Here is a 23094-nt window from a genome sequence, read left to right as displayed (position 1 = left end):
GCGTGGGGCGAAGGAAGGACGCCCTGATCACATGTCTGTTTGCTCACCGGTGTGATCCCTCCAGGTCCCGACAGTCTCCAAACTGGGGACGAACTGGGTTCTGAATGTGGAACGTGGCTTCCTTGCTTATGGCCTCACCGAAACTCTGCACCCAGGTCGGCCCAGAGCAGGGCCACCGTGTCCGAGGACCCTGGGCTGAGGTGTCTGTCTGCACAGCTCTATCAATGTCCAGAGCGTGGGGCACGTCGGCAAGAAAGGGCCCAGAGAACCGGAAAAGTGCTCCCGACTTAGGAAACGCATCTGCAGTTTCCACGGAACCTCAGGCCATCTGCTCTCGGGTCGGAGCCCGTCTGGAGGCACCCGGTGGCCTGCCCCCTGCCCTGCACTCTGACTGGGCGGGACGGCTGACATGCTCTGCGGGACCTCAGGGACTTGTACGGCTGCCACAGCTGGAGGCAGTGTGAGGAGTCCAGGGTCCCCGAGTCCCCCCCCCCCCCAGCTGCACGGGGTCCCTGCAAGGCGGGGGCACATCTGGTGGATGAGGGTGCCAAACAGTGGCTGTATCTGAACTACCTGAAGCCATCAGGCCCGAGTTTCCAGGCCCTTCTTCACCATCTCACAAGCACAGACGTTCAGCCTGGGGACCACAGGCAAGAACCCAGGAACCCTTCCTAATTGGCAGTCTCTGGGTGCCAGCTTGTCAGCCAGTCTCTGACACCCAGCCTGCTCCCCGAAGGCGGCCTGGCCGGCCGAGCCTGGCATCGTCCCCCATTTAGGGGGGCAGCCCACTGCAGAAGCAGGACCCCGAGCCACCGCCTGCTCCACAGCCGAGCGCCCGTGTAGGGAGAGCAGAGGCAGCGGGCCAGCCTGGCAGGGAAGCCGCAGCAGGGGGAGCAGGGGAGCGGCCATCGGAGAGCAGACCCCTGAGAAGCAGAGACGAGGGGCAGAGGCACGGGCAGAGACCCAGAGCAGGTCACGGGGGTGCAGCACACGTAAAGCAAGAGGGTCTCTGTGCCACCTGCCCTTTGCACCGTGGTGTCTGTGGCCCTTACAAAGGCCCCGCCTCAGAGAGCTCCCAGGTGTCCAGGTCCCCGCCCCACTGAGAGCTGAGCCACCCGCGTGTTCTCTGTTCAGAGTGCCCACTGGGGGTCCACACCTAGTAAACCCACTGATGCCTCTGAACCTGAGGTTCGCCAGGAAATCTGCAAACACTCTGGGGCGCCGTGGGGGAGGGCGCACAGGGCGTGGGGGCCAGTGGCTCAGCGACCAGCGGTCACCTGGCACCAGACGCTGTCGCGGGGCCCGAGACGGCTGCATGAGCCACAGCTGCAAACTGCCCAAGGCAAACAGCCTGGAGCCACGACCGTGCATCCGGCCCGAGCTCCGGGCAGCACTCACGGACGCTGGGCGTCCCCTCCGTCGCCCCTGCGCCTTCAACTCCCGATGGCTCCGACGGAACAGAGTACTCGCAGAAGAGGCAACCGCGGTTTTCTTTGGGTTCGAAAAAAATACTCCCAGCCTCCTCCTCTCGCTACATGGCTCCCTGCTGCCCGCACTACCTGCTGTAAGCGTAGTATTTCATGCTGGTTTTAAAGGTCAGGATTACAGCAAAGTCGCCGAGGCTACGGCATCCGCTGCAGGCACACGCGGGGAAGATCCAGGACGGGAGCTGAGGCCCGGACGCCGGAGGCTGAAAACCCGGCAGACAACAAGGCAAGTCGGCAGTCAGGGCACCGGGGGTGGGGTCTGGGGGCCGGGATCGGTCGGTTCAGTGTCCTAACACGTCCCACTCGGCCACGTCGCCTCACTCTACCCGCTTCTCGGAAGACAGGACAGCTCAGAGCGGTCGAGGGGTCGCTCTAAGGCGCACAGCCACCCGCTAACCCCCACCAGGCTCACGGAACCCCGGGCCACACGCGGCGCACGCCGGGCTCGCCCCGCGGCAGCGGCTGTCGTGTGTGTCCTGGAAAGAGGCGCTCCGACCGCCTCACGGGTGAGACAGGCTCCCGGGGGAGCACCAGGAGGCGGCGGTCTGCCCTCCGCCTCGCTGCCCGCTGGGGGCGCACGCGGCCAGGGCGGAGGTCATGGCCCTCCCGTGCTTCTGCAGAACGCGAGTGTCAAACGCGTGATTTAGGAAGCGTGTCCGAGCGGCCGCGTGGTCCTCCCGGGCTTGCCGTGTCCTGGAATACAAAAGACCCTCCGGCAGTTCCCAATAAATACCTGCGGGCGACGTTTCCCTCCGGCCTCCTCGTTTACGGGTAATGAGCAGTGTCAGTTTGACTCAACAAGCTTTAGGAGTTTCATTCAAACAGGTAAGTTAGTACCAACTGTCCCAGTCTTTGGAGACGGTGTTTCCCTGCCGTATTTATGACACAGGATATAGTCACCAGAGGCCCGTAAAGCCTGCCCGAGAGAAGCTGCCATTCATCACGGTCCCCAGCACGAAAGCGCGGCCCCGTCCGACACAGGAGGGGCTCCCGGGCCGCCGAGGCCGCGGCAAAATGCCTCCACCCAGCGACTTCCTACGGACGGCACATTTGCGGGGCGGCCGCCCAGGAGCTGCAAAATCTGGTCCGTGCCGCCGGGAGCTTTGACCTTGGGCTCCACTCTGCCCGCCCGCCTCGGCCCCCCGGGCTTCGCGTGGGGTCAGGCCGGAGTGCGAGCTGGGCGCCTTCGGCGGCCCATCCCCTGAGCGTCCCTCCAGCAAGGCCCTTCCCCGACAGCGTTCCTCCCTACACCAAATCGCAGTGGCCTCGTCAGAGGAAAAACGCCCCCGATAAAGGCGCTGTAATAGACACTACACTTATTTACCGCAAAAGCCACAATTAAGGAGGGCCGTCCCACCAAGCGCACGAGCCATTAGTGGCCAATTACAGGATTACGGGCAGCAGGCGCCTGCCCCTGGAGCACGGCCCCGTCACAGAGCGTGGCCAGGGACGCCGAGCCGCCCCCTCCGGGGGACAGGGACCTGGAGCCCGAGGCCTGAGCCCACGCGCCCTGCCGCCCGTGCCGACCTCGGGGCTTCTGTGATTCGCGCGGGTCGGACGGCAGGCTGGGCACGCTGCCAGCCGCGAGTGCCCTGAGCACAGGCCAGGGGCCGCGTCTTTCCGTTCCCGGCTAACTGAACAGAGACGCGGGAGGCAGCCAGGCCTCGGGGTCTGCGCCACCTGAGTCCGAGCCGAGCTCTGCAACCTCCCGGGTCTGATGCTGGCAAGACCCCTCCTCAGGGTTCCTCTGCAGGGAACCTGCCACACGCAGCCTTGGGGACCCCGGGGGCACAGGCAGTTCAAGGCAGACTCTTCTCCAGGTGGCCTGAGGCCACGGGCAGCGGTGACTCCAGGTCAGGTGAGGGCGGCTCCCTGTCCCCATAGGCGGCAGCTGGCGGGACGGCCCGCCGTCCTTCCAGAACAATGTTCACTTGGGGCATGTGACCGGACTGGGAGCGGGGGCCCGGGGCCTGACTGGGTCTTGGGTTCCGTGTAGACGAGCCATGCGTGCTGAAGTGTGGGCCCCGCCCTTCCTCGGGGGTGGTGGTGGGGGGGGTTCTGGACAGGGATCACGTCCCGTTCCGAGCACCCGGTCTCCCCCCTCGTCGCGGTTCATCCAAGAAGTCTGACGCCCCGACCTCCCGCCGGCCTCGCTGGGCCCGAAGGGCGCGAGTGAGGGTAGCAGGTGCCACAAAGGGACACGGAGGGGGAGCACGGCAGTGTGCCCTCTCACCCGGGCACCGCTCACGGCCCTCGGCGGGAGCTCCACGGCCTTGGCGGCCGGAAGCCGATTGCTTCTGTCAGCAGTCAGAATATAAGAGAAATTGAATTAAACGGGCGGCAAGTTATAATGCGGTGTGGGCGTTCTGAGGAGCATCAACATTCAAGCAAAGCCCGCGAGATAAATAAACATCAAGGGGAGAGCGCCAGCTCGGGAGCCGGGCGCGGTATTGATGTGGAAGACGCTTGCTAATATGCAATACCCACGTCGGAGCCAATAAGGCCACAGACACATCAAGACCACAGTACGGCTATTTCAGGAAATGTGATTTCATTACCCGTCTTCAATCCTTCCCCAGTCCGCCTCCTGCCTCGGAGCGACCGTCCCCTCCCTGCGGCACGCACACCCTCATCCGGGCCCAAGACGGAGCAGTGGGCCCGGACCCCAGCGCGCCAGCCTACGGGACAGGGTGCCGGCTCTGGGCTCCTTCCAGGTGCGGGAACCTCCCCTCCGCCGAGCTGAAACACGGGGACCTGCCCGGGATGCCCCGGGCCAAGGTGGGCAGGAAGCAGGGATCGTGCCCCGCCTGCCCTCTGCACCCTGACCCTCTGGGGTCCCCGTCCGGGCTTCCCCGACAGGGCTGCCGACGAGGACGGCTACCCCAGGCACCTCTGCGGCCGGACTGGACTGCTGTGGGGAGAGGGCGCAAGGCTCCCAGGTCCCATCTTCGGGGCTCAGCCTCGTCCTGGGTGAACGGCAGTCAGGCTGCAGGGTCTCTGGAAACTCTAGGTGCACCAGCTCCGGCCGGGCCACGGCACGCGTCCAGACCCCCCACCAAGCCTGCCTGGAATCAGCAACCCTCCCCCCCACACCGGCTCCTGCATGGGGGGCGGGGGTCTGGGAGGGTGGCCTGCCCTCGGGGGGAGCACTCAGGCCAGCTCCTTGCCCCCACCTCCCCGCCCGCCTGGCTCCCTGGTGTCGAGGGGAAGACGTCGGAACCCAGGCAAGAGGCAGGCTTGGTGCAGCCTCCCCGGTGACCTCGAGGACAAAGGGTGCCCGTGGGGCCTGGCCAGGGGGCGGACATAAACCCGGGCCCAGCAACCCTTCATCAGCCACAGGCACCCTCCCCGGGGAATGGCCCCCAGCGTGTTTGTGAGGCCCCCGCCTGCTCGGACCATGGGTCTGGGACAACTGTCCTGTGAGATACTGACATTGATGGGCCGGTGATTTACGATGCAGGTGGCAAAACCCAGTCCACACGGCAGGGTCCGAACCCAACGGCCACTGTGGGATTCAGTTAACAATGGTGCGGCCACGTCAGGCCCTCCATACAACCCATGCGAGGTGCTAGCAATCAGGGCCACGGCGTGGGGGGACACTCTCTACTCTCTACTCTGTTTTTCTCTAAACGTAATACTTGTCTAAACATAAAGCACATCAATCCAAAACAAACAAAAACTATCTGATCCAGCCAGACATGAATCCAGACTTGGGGCCCATTTCTCTGCATGGATAACAGATCAGCACATATCCCTCTGTGGGGAGCGGGGCCCCGGGGTTCTCTGCCCGGCTGCCGGACCAAACTGGACACAGAACCCCCGACTGTCTGTCTACGGGTGCAGCCTGGGAGTCGTGAGCGGGCCGACGGCCCTGGACGGAGGAGCAGGCTGCACCTCTCCTCTGCCCGGCTGCCCTGCCCTCACGGCGAGGGTCCGGCCGCTGGAGGGGGTGCCAGGAAGGCCGCCCCTCACGGCAACCAGTGCCCCGCCCCGCGGGAGGGCCACAGGCAGAGTCAGGGTGTCCTGGGGGCACCCCTTCTGTTCCCCCCAGTAACCTCGCCCCTGAGAGGTCCGACAAGGTGGAGGAGGGACAGGGGAACGGAAAGCCCGCACTGGGTATCTGCGGGGGAGGGCGTAAGTACAGGCAGGACCCTGGTCTCGCTCCAGTGTCAGCGGAGGAGACGGGAAGGGATGACTCACTTCCATTCCGCCTCAAAAACGTGTTTTAGCGCTTTACGTAAGAGCCAACCGTAACGAGTGAGAAAGGCCCGAACTTCTGGATACGCGGTGCGGGTCTCTCGGATATCCACGTGCGGAGGGGACGGCGAAATGGGAAACTGATCTCGGACCCAGGCTTGCCAACAGCACAAGCACCACGGCTCCCCCAGGAAGACGGCCACGTTAGAAGCACCGACAGCAGCAGGTGTCGGCAAGGGCACAGGGCGAGCGGGCCTGCAGGCCCAGCCCCGATCCGCGTCCAGGATGAACGAGCGCCTCCGTCTACCAAGAGACGGGCACAGGCACGTCCACGCTGCAGCCGTAACGGTCAAACGTCACAAGGACCTCAACACCGCTGTCTTCTGGCGAACAGACAGATGAACCCAGGTGCCATCACACAACGGAATCCCACAAAAATTCTATGGAAGTACCAGAGTACCGCTGCCCACATAGACGGGTCTCACAAAGGCAGACGTATACCGTCCGATTCCGTTTATGCGAATTCCCAGAACAGACAAACGTGCAGTGACAGAGGCCAGGACTCTAGGGACCCGAGGGGGCGGGGCCGGGGCGCCCAGGCTGCCCGTACGTGTGTGCGCAAGCCTGCGTGAGCGCTGGATCTCAGTTAAAGTACCTCAGTTCAGGTCTTTAAAAAGAACACGGAAGCCTGGGGTGGGGGGTGGCTCAGTAGGTTAAGCGTCCCACTCCTGGTTTCGGCTCAGGTCACGATCTCACGGTTCATGAGTTCGAGCCCCATGTTGGGCTCTGAGCCAACAGCACGGAGCCTGCTTGGGATTCTCTCTCCTCTCTCTACTGCTCCCCTGCTCTCACTCTCCCTCTCAAAATACTCCCAAAATAATAAATGAACTACAAAAAAAAAAGAGAGAGAAAGCCTTCACAGAGAACCAACACGTGTTCTGCACCTCTCAGTCCTCCGCAGGGTCGTGTACTCCCTCCTGAGCGTGTCCACACGGGTGTGTGAGTGTGTGTGACGTGCAGATGTGGATTCACGGGGTCACCGAGGTCCCCGGTGCTGGAGGGAAGGCCCCCTCATGAGATGCGGCTGCGCGTGTGTCGCCGTGGGGCTACAGCATTTCCTGGGCGCATTCCGCCCCCGGAGGGAGCGGAGGGGCCACGCGTCTGTGGGTCACAGGCCTGCAGTGCGGGCTCGCCGCAGCCAGGAGGTGGAGCCTGCGTCGCCTGTGGAAAACGCTAAACGGCCCAGTGCTGGCTTCTGTATTCCTTCCCACGGTCCTGTCCCATTAGTGTCACAGATCGATGCTCCCGGATCCCTGGAGCCCGTGAGACGGGGTGCAGGGTGCGAAGGTGACCAGTGCAGGTCACTTGGGCAGCGAGGCCCAGGGGTTACGAATCCCCGCCACGGCGCCCTCAGCCTGCAGCCCCCGCCTGGCCTTCGGGAGCAGCACCCCGTTCACGGGTTTATGGACGTGGACGTGGAACGTGAATGCCGCAGCCTTCCCGACAATACAATCTTCCTTCAACCCACCTGCTCGACCAGGAGTCAAGGACACTTCGAATGACAAAAGTAAGAGCCAGACAGAACACCACTGAGGCACAGGCAGGGACCCTCTGGCTGATTCCGAGTGCCACCCTCAGCCCGCAGCCCTGAGTCCTGCCAGCCTCCCGCCCTTGGCCGCTCGGGCTCTGGCCACGAGCTCGGCCGGGTTCCTGCTCTCCCATCAGTCGGGTGTCGCTCCTGCGCGAGCCGAGGCCGCCGGGACCCTGCCAGGCATCCTGAATAATTAACGGAGCCCTTTATCGGCCTCTCAGCTCCTTCCTTCCACCGCCCCAGCCACCAAGGACAGGGAAGGGAAGGCACTGACATCTCCACGCTGCGTCGGGCTCAGCAGCGGTCACATCCTGGAGCACACGGCCACCGTGGCACACAGCTGTGTCCTGAGCGGCCTTCTTGCCCCTCCCTGCCGACCTGCTCACCTCCACACCCAGCCAGGTGCATCGTCCGGCCGCCCTGGGCACCTGCCGGGGAGGGGCAGAGCGCCACAGACAACCTGTCCGTGTCCCCTGTGCAGCCCGTAGCCCCCGGTGGGGTGCAGGTTCGTCCTGCACAGCTTCCCGTGCCCCTACCCGGGCCTCCCACACCAGCTGTCCCCCGTCACCACCATCACCAGGCGGATCTCTCCCAGCCAGCATCCACTCCTGTGGCTCGAAACTTACTGTCTGGGGGCAGGGAGGGATTTCTTCTAGAAGGCCGTCAGCCAGCACTCCGCTCCCAGCACGCGGGAATCAGTCCCTGCCCTGCAGGCCTTTGTTGTCTGATCACAGACACCTGCCCTCCTCCCTCCACCTTGCAGCCTCCCTGGAAGGGGGCGCCAGGCCTGGGGAGCACGGAGACGGGAGATGCGTCCTGGGGGCCTGGATGGGACCAGGGGCTGCCGCTCCCCCACAGGCATGCTCCCATCACCCCGATATCCCGTGATCAAAGCATCTCCCGAGATCAAAATAAAATTGTCTCATCTAAAATTTCCCTGGCTTTGATTTGTTTCTCATCACACAGTTTAATTGAGTTGGAAATCTCCAGTAACATCAAAGACAGCGGGAAGGCTCCGGGCTCATCAAAGGAGGTCCCACCCTGGGGGTGGGGGGTGCAGGTGCTGGCTGGGTGGTCCCGGAGCCCCCTGCCTTCAGCAAAGCCCCGGCCACACGTCCAGGGGAGGACACAGCCCCACACCAGGGTAGGGCGGTCACAGGGAGGGGAGAATGAGGGCAACGGGCACCAGTGCCCCACCCAGCTTGGTGCCTCGACCCGTAGGGGCCCCCACCCCACCCGTGGCCTCTGCCCAGGCCCCACAATGTGACTGAGTCTGTCTGCTCTCCTAAGCTGGCCTCCCCAAGAAGGGGCCCTGGGTGCATGGACAGGCACTGCACCCACGGTGGCCAGCCTCCCTGTGCCCGTCTCTCTCGGGCTCAGCCTGGAAGTGGCCGGGTGGCCGGTACGGCTGTGTGCACTCCTCCCCCTCCACAAGGTCACCCTGTAGACCAGGATGGGGGGGGGACGGTAGCTGGTGTATGCCTCTCCACTGGCCCACAGCCCAGAGAGGGACCGAGGCCAAGGGCAGCACCAGCCACAATGCTGAGCACTGGGGCGTGCCCGTGCGTGGTGTGAGTGCTTCGGGGGTGGTGCAGGAGACAAGGGCGGCCGCCTGCGTCCCTCCTCTGCAGCTGCCACAACCGGGAAGACTGGGGGACCCTCAGGCCCGGCCCACAGCTGCACCTGCTCGTGACCACCACGGTCCCATCATGGGCGCAAGGGTCGCCTCCTCCAGGAAGCCTTCCCTGGATGCCGCAGCCTGAATCTGCACTCTTGTTTCATGCTTCTCCCGTCCCCCATGCGGATCAGCTGGGCACCCTCGCGCCCTCCTTCCTGGAGGCAACACAGCCTCGGCAACGTCAGGAGGGAGCTGCCTGCGTCAGCCTGGGTGGAGCCCAGTGAGACCGGATCTCACTGTCCCGCAACAGGGAGTATCTGCGACGTCCCTGAGCTGAAAGTGGGGCAGGGTGGAGGCGTCTGGTGATCCGTGCGGACCCCCTGCATCGTTCCCCGGTTAACGTCACGAGCATCCCTGATGATGGTCCCGATCAGAGCAAGCGGGCTCCCACCGCACGCTGGGGCCCGTCAGCTCCCGGTTTCCTGGAGAGAATTTCCTCCAAGAGGGTTCAAAGACATTTCTCCTTGCACATGCTGACTATTCTCAAATGCTGATTAAAATGTATAAGATGAGGGAAGCGACATTATTAACACAGCCCTGTTTTATAGCTTTCGGGGCAGGAGTCTGGCACTTGTCACGTCTATTTTTGACTATTTGGGTTTTTTTCTTTTTTTTGAAGTTCTTGTAAATGGAATTGTCTTCCGAAGATCATTTTCACGTTGTTCACCACCACTGCAGAGAAATTCAATTTTTGTATATTGATCTTACATCCTGCAACCTGGCTGAAACCTTTATGAGTTCCAAGCGTACATGTAGATTCCTTGAGATTTTATTTACAAAAGATCACATCACCCGTGAACTGATGGCCTTACTTCTTTCTCCTGCCCACCTTCCCGGGCGACAGCCTCCAGGACGATACTGAATAGAAGTGACGAGAGCAGACGCCCTGGTCTTGTCCTTGAAATCGGGGCAAAAGCGTCCGTTCTCCCTCCTCCGAGGATGCTGTCTGTCCGCGTTTCCTAGATGCTCTTTGTCGCGTTGGAAACCTCTCTTTGTCCTAGTTTGTTGAACGTTGTTACCGCGATATGGCGTCAGATTGTGCGAACGCCTTTGTGGCCACCGTGGGGACGATCGTAGGATTTTTGTTCTCGATTCTGTTCCTACGGCATTCTACGCTCATGGGCTCCCAGAACCGGACTCACACCCACCCGTGACGTGAGTCCCACCTGGTCACGGCGTGTGACCCTCTCAGCGTGCCCCTGGGGGCAGCCGGCTAGTCCCCTGCTGGGGATTTCTGCGTCTACACTGGGAAGGTCTGTGTTTTCTTTCTCATGTCTTTGCCCGATGCTTCCGGTGTGAGGGTCACGCCAATTAGAAGGGTCTCCTCTCTGATAAGTTTTATGTTTGATTTTTATGTTGAGAGAGAGAGAGAGAGAGAGGGAGAATATCCCCACTGTCAGCACAGAGCACAATGATGGCTCGAACACGTGAACCGTGAGATCATGGCCTGAGCTGAAATCAAGAGTCGGACGCTCAAGCGACTGAGACCCCAGGCGCCCCGTTTTCCTTGTTTTTTCTATTCCGATCTTATGTTACTTTCTTCCTTCCACTTAACTTCAGCTGCCTCTTCTTCCTCTTCTGTCTCAAGATGGGTACCTTTGTTTTTAACATAATTTACTCACAGGTATACTTACAGCACTCAATTTTTTTTTTAATTTTTTTTTCAACGTTTATTTATTTTTGGGACAGAGAGAGACAGAGCATGAACGGGGGAGGGGCAGAGAGAGAGGGAGACACAGAATCGGAAACAGGCTCCAGGCTCTGAGCCATCAGCCCAGAGCCTGACGCGGGGCTCGAACTCACGGACCGCGAGATCGCGACCTGGCTGAAGTCGGACGCTTAACCGACTGCGCCACCCAGGCGCCCCACAGCACTCAATTTTTAATACCAGCTGATGCTAACAGCTCACGAAACCCCCGGACACGGAACACGGCTCCCCCAAGCTGTCCTGAGTCTGCTCCTGCACCCCACAGGGGGCGGGTCTCCCAAGCAGTGCCACCAAGGAGAGCGCAGGAAGCCGGGCCGGGCTGCGTCTCTGCCCGAGCTCGCAGACTCTAGGTGACCTGCCGGAGGCCACCGGCTGCGCAAGGTACATACACGCGTTTCTAAATACACGTAAACACTTCCGCCCGTTTTTCTAAGTACTGAAGCACATAAAGGCTTTTCCCCAAAAGGACGGAGGCCAGCTGTCCCCTCTGTATCCCATCCGCCCCTTCAGAGGCTGTTTCCTCTCAGTGAGCAGGGTTGGAGGGTCCGGACAGCGCTGGACGGGGACGGGGACGGGGACGTGGGGCGGCCTCACGCCCACTCGTGCCTGCCTCCAGGGGCCCCCAGGCACCTAGGGCACCACCGGGCAGGTGGGTGTGGCCACCTCCCCGGACACAGTGCTCGGCTCCCCCGGAGAGCCTTCCGGAACTTTTGCTGCTGCCTCTGCCCGGCTCAGCCCTGCGCCTGTGGCCCCACGGGGTTTGTGCTGCCCTATGAGGCCCCCCCATCTCACGCTTCTGTCTCTGCCCCCACCCCCACCCCCAGCGCTCCTGGGCGGCTGCAGGGACACACGGTGAGGCCGGCTGGCCCGGCATCTCCGTCTGCCCCGAGGCTGCACGGCCCGGTGCCAGAGCATCTGAACGCTGCTCCCCACTCCCTCCACACCAGGCTGTCAGTGGGTTCAACTCAAGTCCCGTCCTGCTCAGAGACTGTAGCCACCTAGAAAAAACACCGAATTCTGCAGCAAGGCACAAGGACGGGAGAGATTGGGCCGTGGGGGCCTGCGCAGCAGGAAGGCAGACAGACCCGGACCCTCTGGGCAGCCAAGCCAGGGCCACAGCAAGGGGCCACAGCCAGGGTCACACCAGGGGGCCACAGCCAGGGTCACAGCCAGGGCCATGGCAAGGGGGCACAGCCAGGGCCACAGCAGGGGGCCACAGCAGGGGGGTCGCATCCAGGGCCACAGCAGGGGTCACAGCAGAGGCCACAGCCAGGGTCACAACAGGGGGCCACACCCAGGGCCACGGCAGGGGGGTCACAGCCAGGGTCACAGCAGGGGTCACAGCAGAGGCCACAGCCAGGGTCACAACAGGGGGCCACACCCAGGGCCACGGCAGGGGGGTCACAGCCAGGGTCACAGCAGGGGGTCACAGCAGGGGCCACAGCAGAGGCCACAGCCAGGGTCACATGTGGGGCCACAGCAGGGATCACAGCAGGGGGCCACTCTCTCCCTCACTCAGACCCGTGTGTGGCTGGGGCTCCAGGGGAGTCTGGGCTAAGAGCACCCGACGGTGGCAGGCCGATGCTCTGATCTCTCTGCATAAACATGAAATGGCCACGTGGCCGGCCACCGTGTGGTCGTCCACGATCAAAGGCAGTTAAGTTAGATATCCCAGCGAGAAGGTGCCAGAGAAGGATGGTTTGCTCCCTTCGGATGAAAGTGAACTCACGAAGCGACAGGCTGGCCGTAAGAGGCTATTACAGCCCGTGGGTGCAGCCAGCCGGGGCTGGGCCCCAAGCTCCTTCCTGACCCCGGATCCCTCCAGAGCTCCCCTCCAGGCCCGGGCCCGCAGCACAGCCTCACGCACCCCTTCCTGGCAGGGCTTCTGGGCGCACAGACCCGGTGCCGCTCACGGTCCCTGCCGGGCTTTCTGCACGCACACCCCGCCCTCCTCCCCAGAGAAATCACGGCTCGGTGATTTCTCATCAGAGGGCACCTCAGAGTCCCCCTGGTCCTGGACAAACAGCTGGAATGGGGTGGCCTCAGGAGGGCGGGTGGTGGCATCTGGGAGGTGGCATCTGGGACTCCGTAACACATCACCCCCTCCCTAGAGCTTGTCCAGCAGCAAGAAGGCTGGACTCCAGCGACAGCTGAATGGCGGGGGACCGAGCGTTACAACGGCCCCGTCGTCATCGGAACGCGTGGTCAGGCTGCAGACGCACTGGCCACACTCTGTCCTCTCCCCCGCCCACCACACTGGCCCCTGGGGTACCCTGCACTCTGCAGAGCTGCGGCCCCAGGCCCAGGCTCCCAGGGGCTGGCCTGTCCCAGCCGCAGCCTCAAGAAGCTTCCAGAAAGCCAGGAACTTCCTGAGCTAGAACAGAGATGAGAACACAGACGTGTAGGCAGCACACGTCCGCTGAGGGGCCGCACGCGCCCTGCGTGTCTCAGGAGCACATGGGAAGGTGCCTCAGGGCCTGCCCGGGCCACAAGGCACACCGGCTTACTTCCAGGGACAGGACACTATGAGGGTCCCCACCCCACGCAGGACCGAAGACGGGGGCGTAACCCCCATCCCCCGCCCTCCTCTGGACCCCACCCCCCACCCCCTCCTGAGAACCGCCAGCCGGAGTGGCTCCCCCACCCTCTGGGCCACCCCACCCCCCTCCGCCAGCACCCAAATGGCCTCAGGGTGCTTCCCCTTTGCTTCTGCTTCTGGGCGCCGGGCCTCCCTCCTGCTACGCGGTGCCACGTGCCGATCGAGCTGTGGCCGCAGGGCCTCGGGCCTGACACCCGCCGTCCTCGCCCAGCGGCCTCCGCGGAGTCGAGCAAACACAGACTTCTACCCGAGCGCCTCCTGGAGGCGCGTTTCTGCAGTTACTCATTTTCACCGCATCCTACGTCCCAAATACCGGCCCTTCCCCACCAAGCGTCTACACCAGCCTCTCCTGGCCGCCCGTCCTTCGCCAGAGGGAGCCCCCACCCGGCGGGGCTGCGGGACCACCCACGTCCTACCCCTGGTCCCCGCCACGAAAGCGGACTGGCCAGCGCCGGCTCCTGCCGCGCGCGAGGCCCCGCGCCCCTTCCGGCCGCCTTCCTCCTCACTCCTGTGTTGCTAGGAGCTCCCCCGCCCCGTGATTCACCCACTGGAAGCACACCATCGCAGCTTTCAGGGTATTCGCAGAGCTGCGCCCTCACCCAGTCCGTTCTAGAACACTTTCATGGCCTGAGAAGAGCCCTGAGCTGCTGATCACCCCCCACTCCTTGCCCTCTCGCTCTGGAGACTTGCCCGCCCGGACACTCGTGGACACGGACTCGCACGGTCCCCGTCCTCCGCGCCCGGCATCTCTCACTCACGGCTCACGCGTGTTGTGGGGCGTCCCTCCTTTTCACGGGTCGGTAACGTTCCGTTCCGTGGACGTACCGCACCACTCACCCCCTGGCGGACCCGTGGGTGGTTTCCGCTCTTTGTCCGCCCTCGTGAACACGCGTGTGCGTGTGTGCGTGGACGCGTGTTCTCACTTCCCCTCGGCCCACACCCGGGACTCCGCTGGGGGTGGAGCCACGGCTCCTAAGACAGCGCTACGTTGAGCCAGACCAGCTCCCGAGGAAGCCACACCTGCGCGCCCGCAGCCGCGTGGGGGGCCCTGACCGTCCACATCCTCGCCAACACACGTGACGGTCCGACTCCGCGGAGCTCCCACACGGCCCCCGTGTGCCTCTTCCTGGTGACTGAGGACCGAGCATCTTTCCACGTGTTCCCTGGCTGTTTGCACAAATACCTTCTTCGAAAATACACCTGTTCAAACCCTCTGCCGCTTTCTCAACTGGGCTGTTCGTCTTTTTATCACCTAGTCGTAGGAGTTCTTTGTGTGTTCTGCAGACAAGTCCGTGATCGTTATTTGCAAATATTTGCTCCCACTCGGTGGACTGTCTTTTCACTTCCTCGACCGTGTCCTCGGAAGCACCAGAGTTCTGGTGAAGTCGCGTCTACCTTCTCTTCTCTTTTCTCTTTTTGCTCGTGCCTCTGGTGTCAGATCTAAGAATCCTTTGCCAAATCCAGATCGCGAAGGTTCACCCCCACCTTCTTGTAAGTCGTCCACGGGTTCAGCCTCTGATCTGGGTCACGTTAACTTCTGTACATGGTGGGTCCCGCTCCACGGCCGTGCACGCGGCTTCCAGGGGTCACGGCGCCACGTGTTGAGAAGACGACGCTTTCCCCGCCGAACGGTCTGGAAACGCTTGTCAATGACCAGCTGACAGAATACGGGAGGCTTCATTCCTGGACCTTCACCTCCTCCCGGACGGAGGACCCCGTCCTCATCCGGAATCTCAGCAGCCGTCTGCAAGCAAACGCAGCCAGATGCTTGTCCCTGCTCTGTGCTTCCTCGGCGGAGGCCCTCAAGGCCGCGTCCGGGACCCGGGGATCACCTGCTGCTGGACACAGTGTAAAGGGGGAGGGGCGGTGGTTCCCTAAGTTGGGCGGAGCAGGTAGCGGCTTAGGAAGCTGTTTGCACGCCGTATCTCACGTGCAGAGCCTGCCGATGTCCAGTCTGTGGATGAAGGCGGGGGCCCAGCCCACCGGCGTCCGACGGTGAGGGCACAGGGAATCGCAGACCAGACGTCTCCACTCCGTACCTGGGGCTTCCGGCGTCCTGGGCTCCCATGGACAGGAGAGCACGTTACAAGTTCCGAACTTCACGTGCAGGCACATGACGTGGTGCATTCCCTGCTCGGGAGTGAAGGGCCAGGTCACCTGGAAGGCAGGTGGGCTCCAGCGGGTGCCACCGGTGAACTGCGTCACCACCAGGGTCACCCCCAGGGCCCCGGGAGAGCCCGGCCGACCATGCGCTGAAGGCAGCCGTGACTCCCCAAAGCCTCTCCAGACATCCCGACAGCCCAGGTCACCCTCCTCCTCCGCCGGCGGGCCCTGGGCCTCACAACAGACACTGGCCCGCCTCCTCCCCCAGACGCCCAGGGGCCCCTCTCCTTCTGCCCCCCCGGCTGCGGGCAGGGCTGCTTTAGAAACAGCCCTCTCTGCTCCGACCGCCTGCACCCGGCCCCGGCATCACCTGCTTTCTTTACTTCGATTCCTTTCCAAAGCATTTCTGGAGAAGTCAGCTGAGGGGAGGCAGGGCCTCCACTTACAAAGCAAGACCCTTCCTCAATGGGAAGGACCGCAGGCATCGCGGCTGCCTGCTCGTGCCGGGCAGGGCTGCGGCTTGGAGCCAGGACCGCGGTCCTCACGGCAGCCCTGCGGAGGCACCCGGCCCGCACGTGTCCACTGAGGGGCACAGGGGAGCTCGTGGCTTCCCAGAGCTGCGGCCGCGGCATCCACGACCTGGGGCGGCCCCCGAGGTGAGCCGCATCCCCTGTATTTGTGCATGAGAACGTGCACCTGCAGACACGGCCAGGAGTCCCCCCTCCTGCCACAAGCACCCTCCTTTCAGGAAGTAAAGCTTCCCTGGCGAGCTCCTCTTCATCCCTCAATACCCTACTCAAATGCCCCCTTGTGGAAGTAACTTTGCCAAGGTCCCGGACACGAAGGGACGGCTGTGCTCTGAGGTCCCGCAGCCCCTGCCCCACAGTCTGGACCCCAGCCCACAGCACTGTATGTTCTAGGTATTAGGTATCTTAAGCGTCAATCACTCAAGAACACACCCCGTATCTGAACGTACGAGAGCGTGAATGAATGAAAGAACGAATGAATGAACAGGTGGACAGACGCGGGGGTGCTCCAGGACTTCGGGCTCCCTGCCGAGCACACAGCAGGGTCAGCACAGACCACCCCACTGACCCTGCTCGTGCCGGATCCCACCCACCGAGAAGGCTCAAGGTTTCTCTGCAGCAGCCACAAGGCACACGTGAGGAAACTTATTATGCACCCAGAGCAGGGAAATAGAAAAGCAAAAATTAAATTAGACGGCAGCGGAGAAAATGCCCACTGTGCAGAACCAGAACGCCAACGAATTTGTATGTCCTCCCCTGGAAGCGGCCAGGTTTTAATTCGGGTCTCTGGGACATGGCCCCTGAGGCGCGGGAAGGCTCGCGGGAGAGGGGAGAGAACGTGGTTTCAGATGAGTAGACCCGGATTCGATTAGGAAGCACTTCGGACCCCAACTCTCCCTGCAGGCTTGCGGGGCTAGCGAGGAGGGGGCCCCTCGCCCCGCGTCCCTCGTCCCGCGCCCCGCGCCCGTCCCTGGGAAGGATCGATGAGCTTCAGCAAGAAGGTGTGCGTCACTGGGAGTCTGATCCGGTTTCGGGAGCTGGGGGCGGGGCGGGGGGGTTGCTAGGGTACAAATGCAGCTCCCTGGGAGTCAGGGAGGCCGCCCCGGCCCGAATTCACCGAGCACCTGAGCTGGGCTGCACCGAGTTCCAGAACGGACACTGCCGCCCCCAGGGCACAGGTACCCCCCTGCTCACTCAATTGCACGCCTTTTATGGGACGCCCACCGATGGCAGACGACGGTTCTTAAAAACAAACCCGGCTCCCGCGACGAGCCCCTCTGAGCACCAGGTCCTCGAGAAGCCCCCACTTGCCTCCAGCCCCCCACGGGCAGGGTCAGCCCCTCTGCCACCTTCTCCAAAGTGCCCCCGTGTTCCCAAGGAGCCCCTCAGGGCTGGCGGCACGCGGCCACGGGGGCCAGAGACAGTCAAATGGGCCCTGGGGTGGGGTCAGCCGGGAGCCCCGCCGGGCCTCCAGGGACCTCGTACCGCGGGCCCCCCGGGCCAGGCCCAAGCAGCCCACTCAGCCCCAAAGGGGGACCAGGAGTGGGTGGGCCGGGCCTGCAGCTCCCGAGCCGACTCACTGCCCCACCACGCCCCAGACAGGCCGGGGACAGGTTCACCGGTGACACCAGGGGCAGAGGTCCCCACCTGGTCAGTCTCCATCCCCCCAAGTGACCTCATGGCTCTGCTGACCCCTTCCTGGTGCCTTGTGGCTCCAGGAACCCCCCTGGGGCCGCCGGCCCATCCAAAAGCCCACCCCTGGGGATGCTAACATCCCTACTCCCGAGGGCCCAACCCCCTGCCAGTGAACTTTTGAGCTCAGGTGCTTCAACTGCTCCAGGTGTCCCGGCCCCAGGCTCCCACGGCCATCCTTCCTCAGGTGACCATCCCGAGCACCAAGGGCAGTGGGGATGGTCATTACCGCAGTATCCTGGTTGGGCAGGAAGCAGGCTCCCACACAGAAGCCGCTGATCCGAACCGGGGAGGAGGTGCCCAGAGCCCCGTGCAGAGGCTGTCGGGGAAGGAAGGGCATGGCTGAGCCCTGGGACCCCACCACCTTGTCAGGCTGTGACCACACCTCCTGCAGCCCCCCCCAGAACACCCTGCATGGGGTCCCCCCACCCCAAGCAGCTCCGACACACGAGGCCGCCATTGGCCTGGCCACAGGAGCACCCCCTAGGCCGCCTGCTCCGGTCACGGGGCTCCGGCCCGGCCCCGATGCTCGCCTGCCCGCGGATGCCGGTTCTCACCCCAGACCGCACACAGAGGCCCATCTACCAGGGTGACGGGCATTGCAAGGGCTCCCCTCTGCTTCTAAGAGTATTTGCGATTCTGTTTCAAAGACCATCCCCGAAGGTACCGCCTCACACAAGGTGCCTGGGCCCTCGTCCCGCGAGGATGTTAATGTGACACATCTCAGAGGCCGGACAGCCCGCTGGCCATGGGGAGGCCTCACCACCTCCCCGCTCTCAGAGCCCGAGGGGGATGGGGTCCTGACGCGGGTCACTGAGTGGGTGGCCTCCCCCAGAAATCACATGTGAGGGATATAACGGCGTCCAGGGCTGTCGGCCTGCACCCCCTCCCCCCGCAGTGACACTGAGGGGCCACGGTCCCCGCCTGGGCCCGTGACTCCCTGCCCCCACAGCACCCCAAACTCCACACACACAGAGACACCAACACCGTCCGGGCACCGAGCGCCCCATCAGGACCGTCCTGCCTGAGGCCAGGCCCAGACAGCCGGCGGCCTCCACAGGCGTTCCCGGTGGTGGGGGCCGGGCTGTGTCCACTGGACCCCAGCCACCTGGGCCTTCGAAGGGGTCGCGACCGAGGGCTCTTACCGTCCACGCAGGCGGGCCGGGCTCTCGTGGTGCCCGCGATCTGCCCCTTTCTGCAGGCACAGCGAGCCGTCTGCCGGGCGATCGTCCTCCTGGGCTGGCTGCTGTCGCGGTCCAGGGTCACAATCTCACAGGTGCCGGCGGCCAGCTGACCTGCAAGAGAGGCACGGGCGTGGGCTGAGCGGCCGAGGCGGGGGGGCCGAGCGTCCCAGCCCTCCCACCCGCGGAGGGGCCCCGGCGGCCGCGGGAGGCAGGCTGCCTGCCCGGAGCACCCATCTCAAACTCGCGAAAGGACGCCGTCAGAAACACGCCATATGGGGCCAGCACTGGGTCAGCCCAGCCACCTCTGCTCTGCACGCGGACGCTTGAGGCCCTGCCCAGGCAGACAGGAAATTAACTGTGGCCCCGTCCGTCACGCCGGAGATGAAAGGGCCGAGCCTCGCTGTCGGGCCTCTGATGGAAGCAGTCGGGCCTCTGATGGAAGCAGCCAGACCGCCCAGAGCACAGAGATCCGAGCCCACGCCGGTCCCTGGGTCTCCGCCGGCCAAGACGCACTCCCAGCTGTGTTAACGGCTGCGTGCCCGCCACATTGCAGGGGAGCCTCCCCCCATCAGCACGGGGCTGAGAGCAGGCACGCTGCACAAGGACGCAGTCAGGTGCACGCACAGACACAGACACGCCCGCACACGCCCGGAAGGTGGGCATGGAAGGCACCTCACATGGGTTCACGCGAGCCGGACTCAGGTGTGAAGGTGCCAAGGCCAAGAGCCACGCGGGCGGGTACGGGGAGACGCCCACACAGCACACGTGTGACCCATCCACGCCCACCCAGGTACACAGACAGTGCTCATACGTTGCACACGTGTCCCGTACAGGCACGCACACACAGGTACACGCAGGTTACCTGGATGCCCCTCACTGCTGCCTTCCCATGTGGACACTGCCCTGATCCCTAAATACTGGCCACCCTAGGGCACGGGGCTGTCCTTGGTCCACCCCTGGGCCAGCAGTGTCCAGAGAAGGGACAGGTTTCCTTCGAAGGTGACGACAAGTTGGGGTGGCTTCCTCCTCCCCTGTGGTCCCCGAGTCACGGAAAGGGTGCCCGTGCCGCCAACGTCCCAGCAGAGGGGAACCTGCCTTCTGCAGGCTGTCACTTCTGTGAAACCTGGCACGGCCCCCCCCCGACCCCCCGAGAACGTTCGCCGGGACGGCGTCAGCTCTGCACGGAGGGCCGTCCAGCCAGAGACCGGCCACCTCGCCCCGTGCCGACCGGAGGCCGTCCCCAGCTCGGCCGGTGCAGCACCGGTGCGTCCCTGGGCTGGGCCCCCGCTGCCCCTCCACCCCGGCCACCCAGCCGCAGCCTCCACCCGCGTGACCACTCTGGAGAACCACCAGAGGCTCTGCGCACTCACGTTCTCGCTCTTCCAGTCCCTCGGCAAATAGTAAGCACCTACTGAATGGCGTTGGTGTCGCTGGGCCCCGCAACCATGCTGTGAGCAAAGCAGACCGCACAGCGCCCTGGGGAGCCAGGAGGACCAGCTCCTACAGATACGCGTCACGCGGGGCCCAGCCGGGAGACGGGACAGCGTGGGGACGGGGCCCGCGTGCTGGATCACAGGATAAGGGAACCGCGAAGAAGCGACCGCCAGGAGACGGGCCGGTGGGGCAGGTGGGGTGGGGGTGGCTCCCACCCTGCAGGGGAAAGCAGGGGGGTCCTGGGGGCTCCTGGGTGGCGCTTCTCAGCCCTGCCGTCCTTCACTGTACACGTGCCTGCTGTCACCTCGGGCCCCTCCTCCAGGCAGTCCCCCGGGCCCTCCAGGCAGCTCACTGCACAACATCGCTCCTGCCTTTTTGTCACCTGTAGGTCCCCAGCCAAGCCGCGAGCCGGGTGCAAAGCAGGAAGCACACCCTCGAGCCCTGGGGGTGCCGTGTGTGTGTGAGAACCGGGAGGCACCAGCCGCGCCAGCCGCGGACTCAGAGGGCTGCGTGCAGTGACCCCAGGCCCGCTACCCAGAGCCTGTCGGACGGCACACGAGGTTTCCTGGGGGAGTCGCACGGGTGTGGGGTGAAGGACCCCTGGACACCGTGAGTCCCAGTTGCGAAGTGAGGCGCCAGCCAGCCACGCGACTCCTCACCTAAGGCGTTAACCGGCCCGTGTTCCGGCACGAGCACCGGGGCCACGAGAGACGCTGCCGGGCACATCGGGACTCGGGGCCACGGCAGGGGGGCCGACGGGGTCTCTGCGACCCAAAGCGCCCGTCACCCCGATGGCCCAGCAATCAGTGGCGGTCAGGCTGGCACGGTCGCCCCACGTGCCACAGCTGCGGCCCACGCCCCGGGCACCGGTGGTGCCGGCAGATGACGAGACTGCCAGGGCCCCCCAGGCGGACACGCTTCCACACCGACACGCAGCCCACGGCAGGTGCCTCTGATGGCGGGTCAGCTTCCGGGGCCGCCCTGGGAAGGAACCGGAGACGGGAGGGAGGCCCGAACCGCAGCCTGTCACTCGCCCCTGTGTGCAGGCTGCCCGTCTGACACGCGGGTGTGGGCAGGGGGCCCCCGAGGGCTGCCGGGGACGGTCCTTCCTGCCTCTCCCGGCATCCGGGGTGGCGGGTCCTGGTGGCAGCCGCATCGGGCCGGCCTCCGCCTCCTTCCTCACCAGACAGCGCTCCGTGCCTCTGCTCTTACGAGTCACCTGCCACCTGGACAGAAGCCCGCTCGCATGACCTCATCATAAGGTGAGCACAGCTGCAGAGACCCCACTGCCTGACGAGGCCACACTCACAGGAGGTGAGGACCCGAGTGTAGCTCTTGGGGACCCCATCCGACCTACGAAAGGAAGGAAACAAAGCTCCCCCTCTGAGAACCCAGAAATGCCCGGCTTGCAACGATCTGGGGGTGCACACCCTTCACGGCTGGCTGTCTTCCGGAGAGGGGTGCCCCTGGCTCGTTAACTTATCGCCAGCTGACCAGACTCGGGGTTCCCCTGGTGCACCCAGACCGGTGCCTCTCTGTGCGTCCACCCCCTTCCCTCGGCTGCCCTGGCCGCCCCTCTTCCAGGTTCCCCATCTTACTTTCCATCCCCCAATTCGGGCTGACCCACAGACACGTCAACCCTGGCCAGCCCCTGTCCCCTGGGGCTCCACCTCGCCGTGCACGGACCCAGACCTGGGCCCCGGCACCCTGTGTCGACACCTGCAAACAGCAGGTCTCACAAGGGGCCGGAAGGGGCGGGTCCAGGGGCACAGGGTCCCAGCGCGTCGGCAGACGGGCCGGGCCCCAAACGGAGGCACAGAGAGACGTGAGGTGCTTTGCGGCTCAGCGGGGACAGCGTCCTGCCACTCCCGATGCCGCTCGTACCCCACGCGATGGATCCCGCCAGCAGCTCACACGGTTGAGTACGGAGATCAGGTGTCAAAGGAGTGGCCACCAGACACGGTGAGGACGCTCAGTGTCGCGGAGAACAATCAGCCCGGCCTGAGCGGCAGCCGGCCCTCCACTCGGCCCCGCCTGTCTGTTTTGGGGGTCAGCCACGGAATTCAGGCTGCGACCCGAACATGTGGGTACGGGCCCACCGCCCGCCAGGACTCAGGCGCGGCCATCTGGTGCTGAGCCCCCGGAACCCACCGCGGACGCACCGAAGCTATCGCTCAACAAGCTTGTCGGGCCCGTCCATCCGCACCTGCCGGGGGGAGCTGAGTCCCACCCAGCCTGGCGGGAACCCACAGCATCTCATCCAAGCTGTGCCCACGCTCGGGGCAGGGGTCAGAGGGCAGGCAGGCAGCTGGCCCTGCCCGCGGCGGGCCACACCGGCCATGTGGAGCTCAGATACCGTCTGTGGCCCACCTGGGTCCCCTCTAGCAGCCAGCTCCGGGCAGACGCACTTCAGAGCTCCGAGGTCACTCTGTTCCACTCAGGGTTCTACTTTGTGGTCGGGACCCCACTGCCCTCCCGCAGGGCAGTAAGTGCTGAGCCAGCAAGCGCACGGCCGGCCCAGATCCGGTGTCTATCTCAGTCCACCCGGCTCCCGGGGCCCCCAGGCCTACACCCTCCCCAGGCCCTGCCGGCCCCTCCCAACACCCTGGCTCCTGAGGCTCTGAGGGCAGCAGGGGGGCCCGCCCCGGCCGACGGGGCCACACGTCCCGCTCAGAGCAGGTGGATACACGTGGAACGAACTTCAAGGAGACTTGCCCCCGCCTGTGGGCTCAGACGCCTCGAGACTCGCAGGGCAGGGACAGAGAAGAAGGTGGGAGCCATCCTGCCCGGCCTGCCCTGGCCGGCGGGCTCTGAGCCCCGGGAAAGGGGGCCTTGGGAGCAGCCCCCACTGCAGGGCTTACTGAGGTAAACCAGCCCCGGTTGTAAGTGAGCCC

General features: G+C 64.3%; 1 protein-coding gene across 2 annotated transcripts in view; it reads right to left on the bottom strand.

The window, feature by feature from the left end:
* TAFA5 (TAFA chemokine like family member 5) overlaps window positions 1-23094 on the bottom strand; it is a 191756-nt gene that overhangs the window by 57163 nt on the left and 111499 nt on the right. For both annotated transcript variants that reach the window (XM_023257636.2, XM_011284349.4), the window contains exon 2: window positions 18728-18877. In XM_023257636.2, coding sequence (XP_023113404.1) covers window positions 18728-18877 — 150 coding nt within the window. The remainder of the gene's footprint in view (window positions 1-18727; window positions 18878-23094) is intronic.

This window comes from Felis catus, chromosome B4, assembly GCF_018350175.1.
Source record: "Felis catus isolate Fca126 chromosome B4, F.catus_Fca126_mat1.0, whole genome shotgun sequence".
Classification (NCBI taxonomy): Eukaryota; Metazoa; Chordata; class Mammalia; order Carnivora; family Felidae; genus Felis; species Felis catus.
Note: the sequence above shows the minus strand (reverse complement) of the source record. Positions and strands in the feature narration are given on the sequence as shown.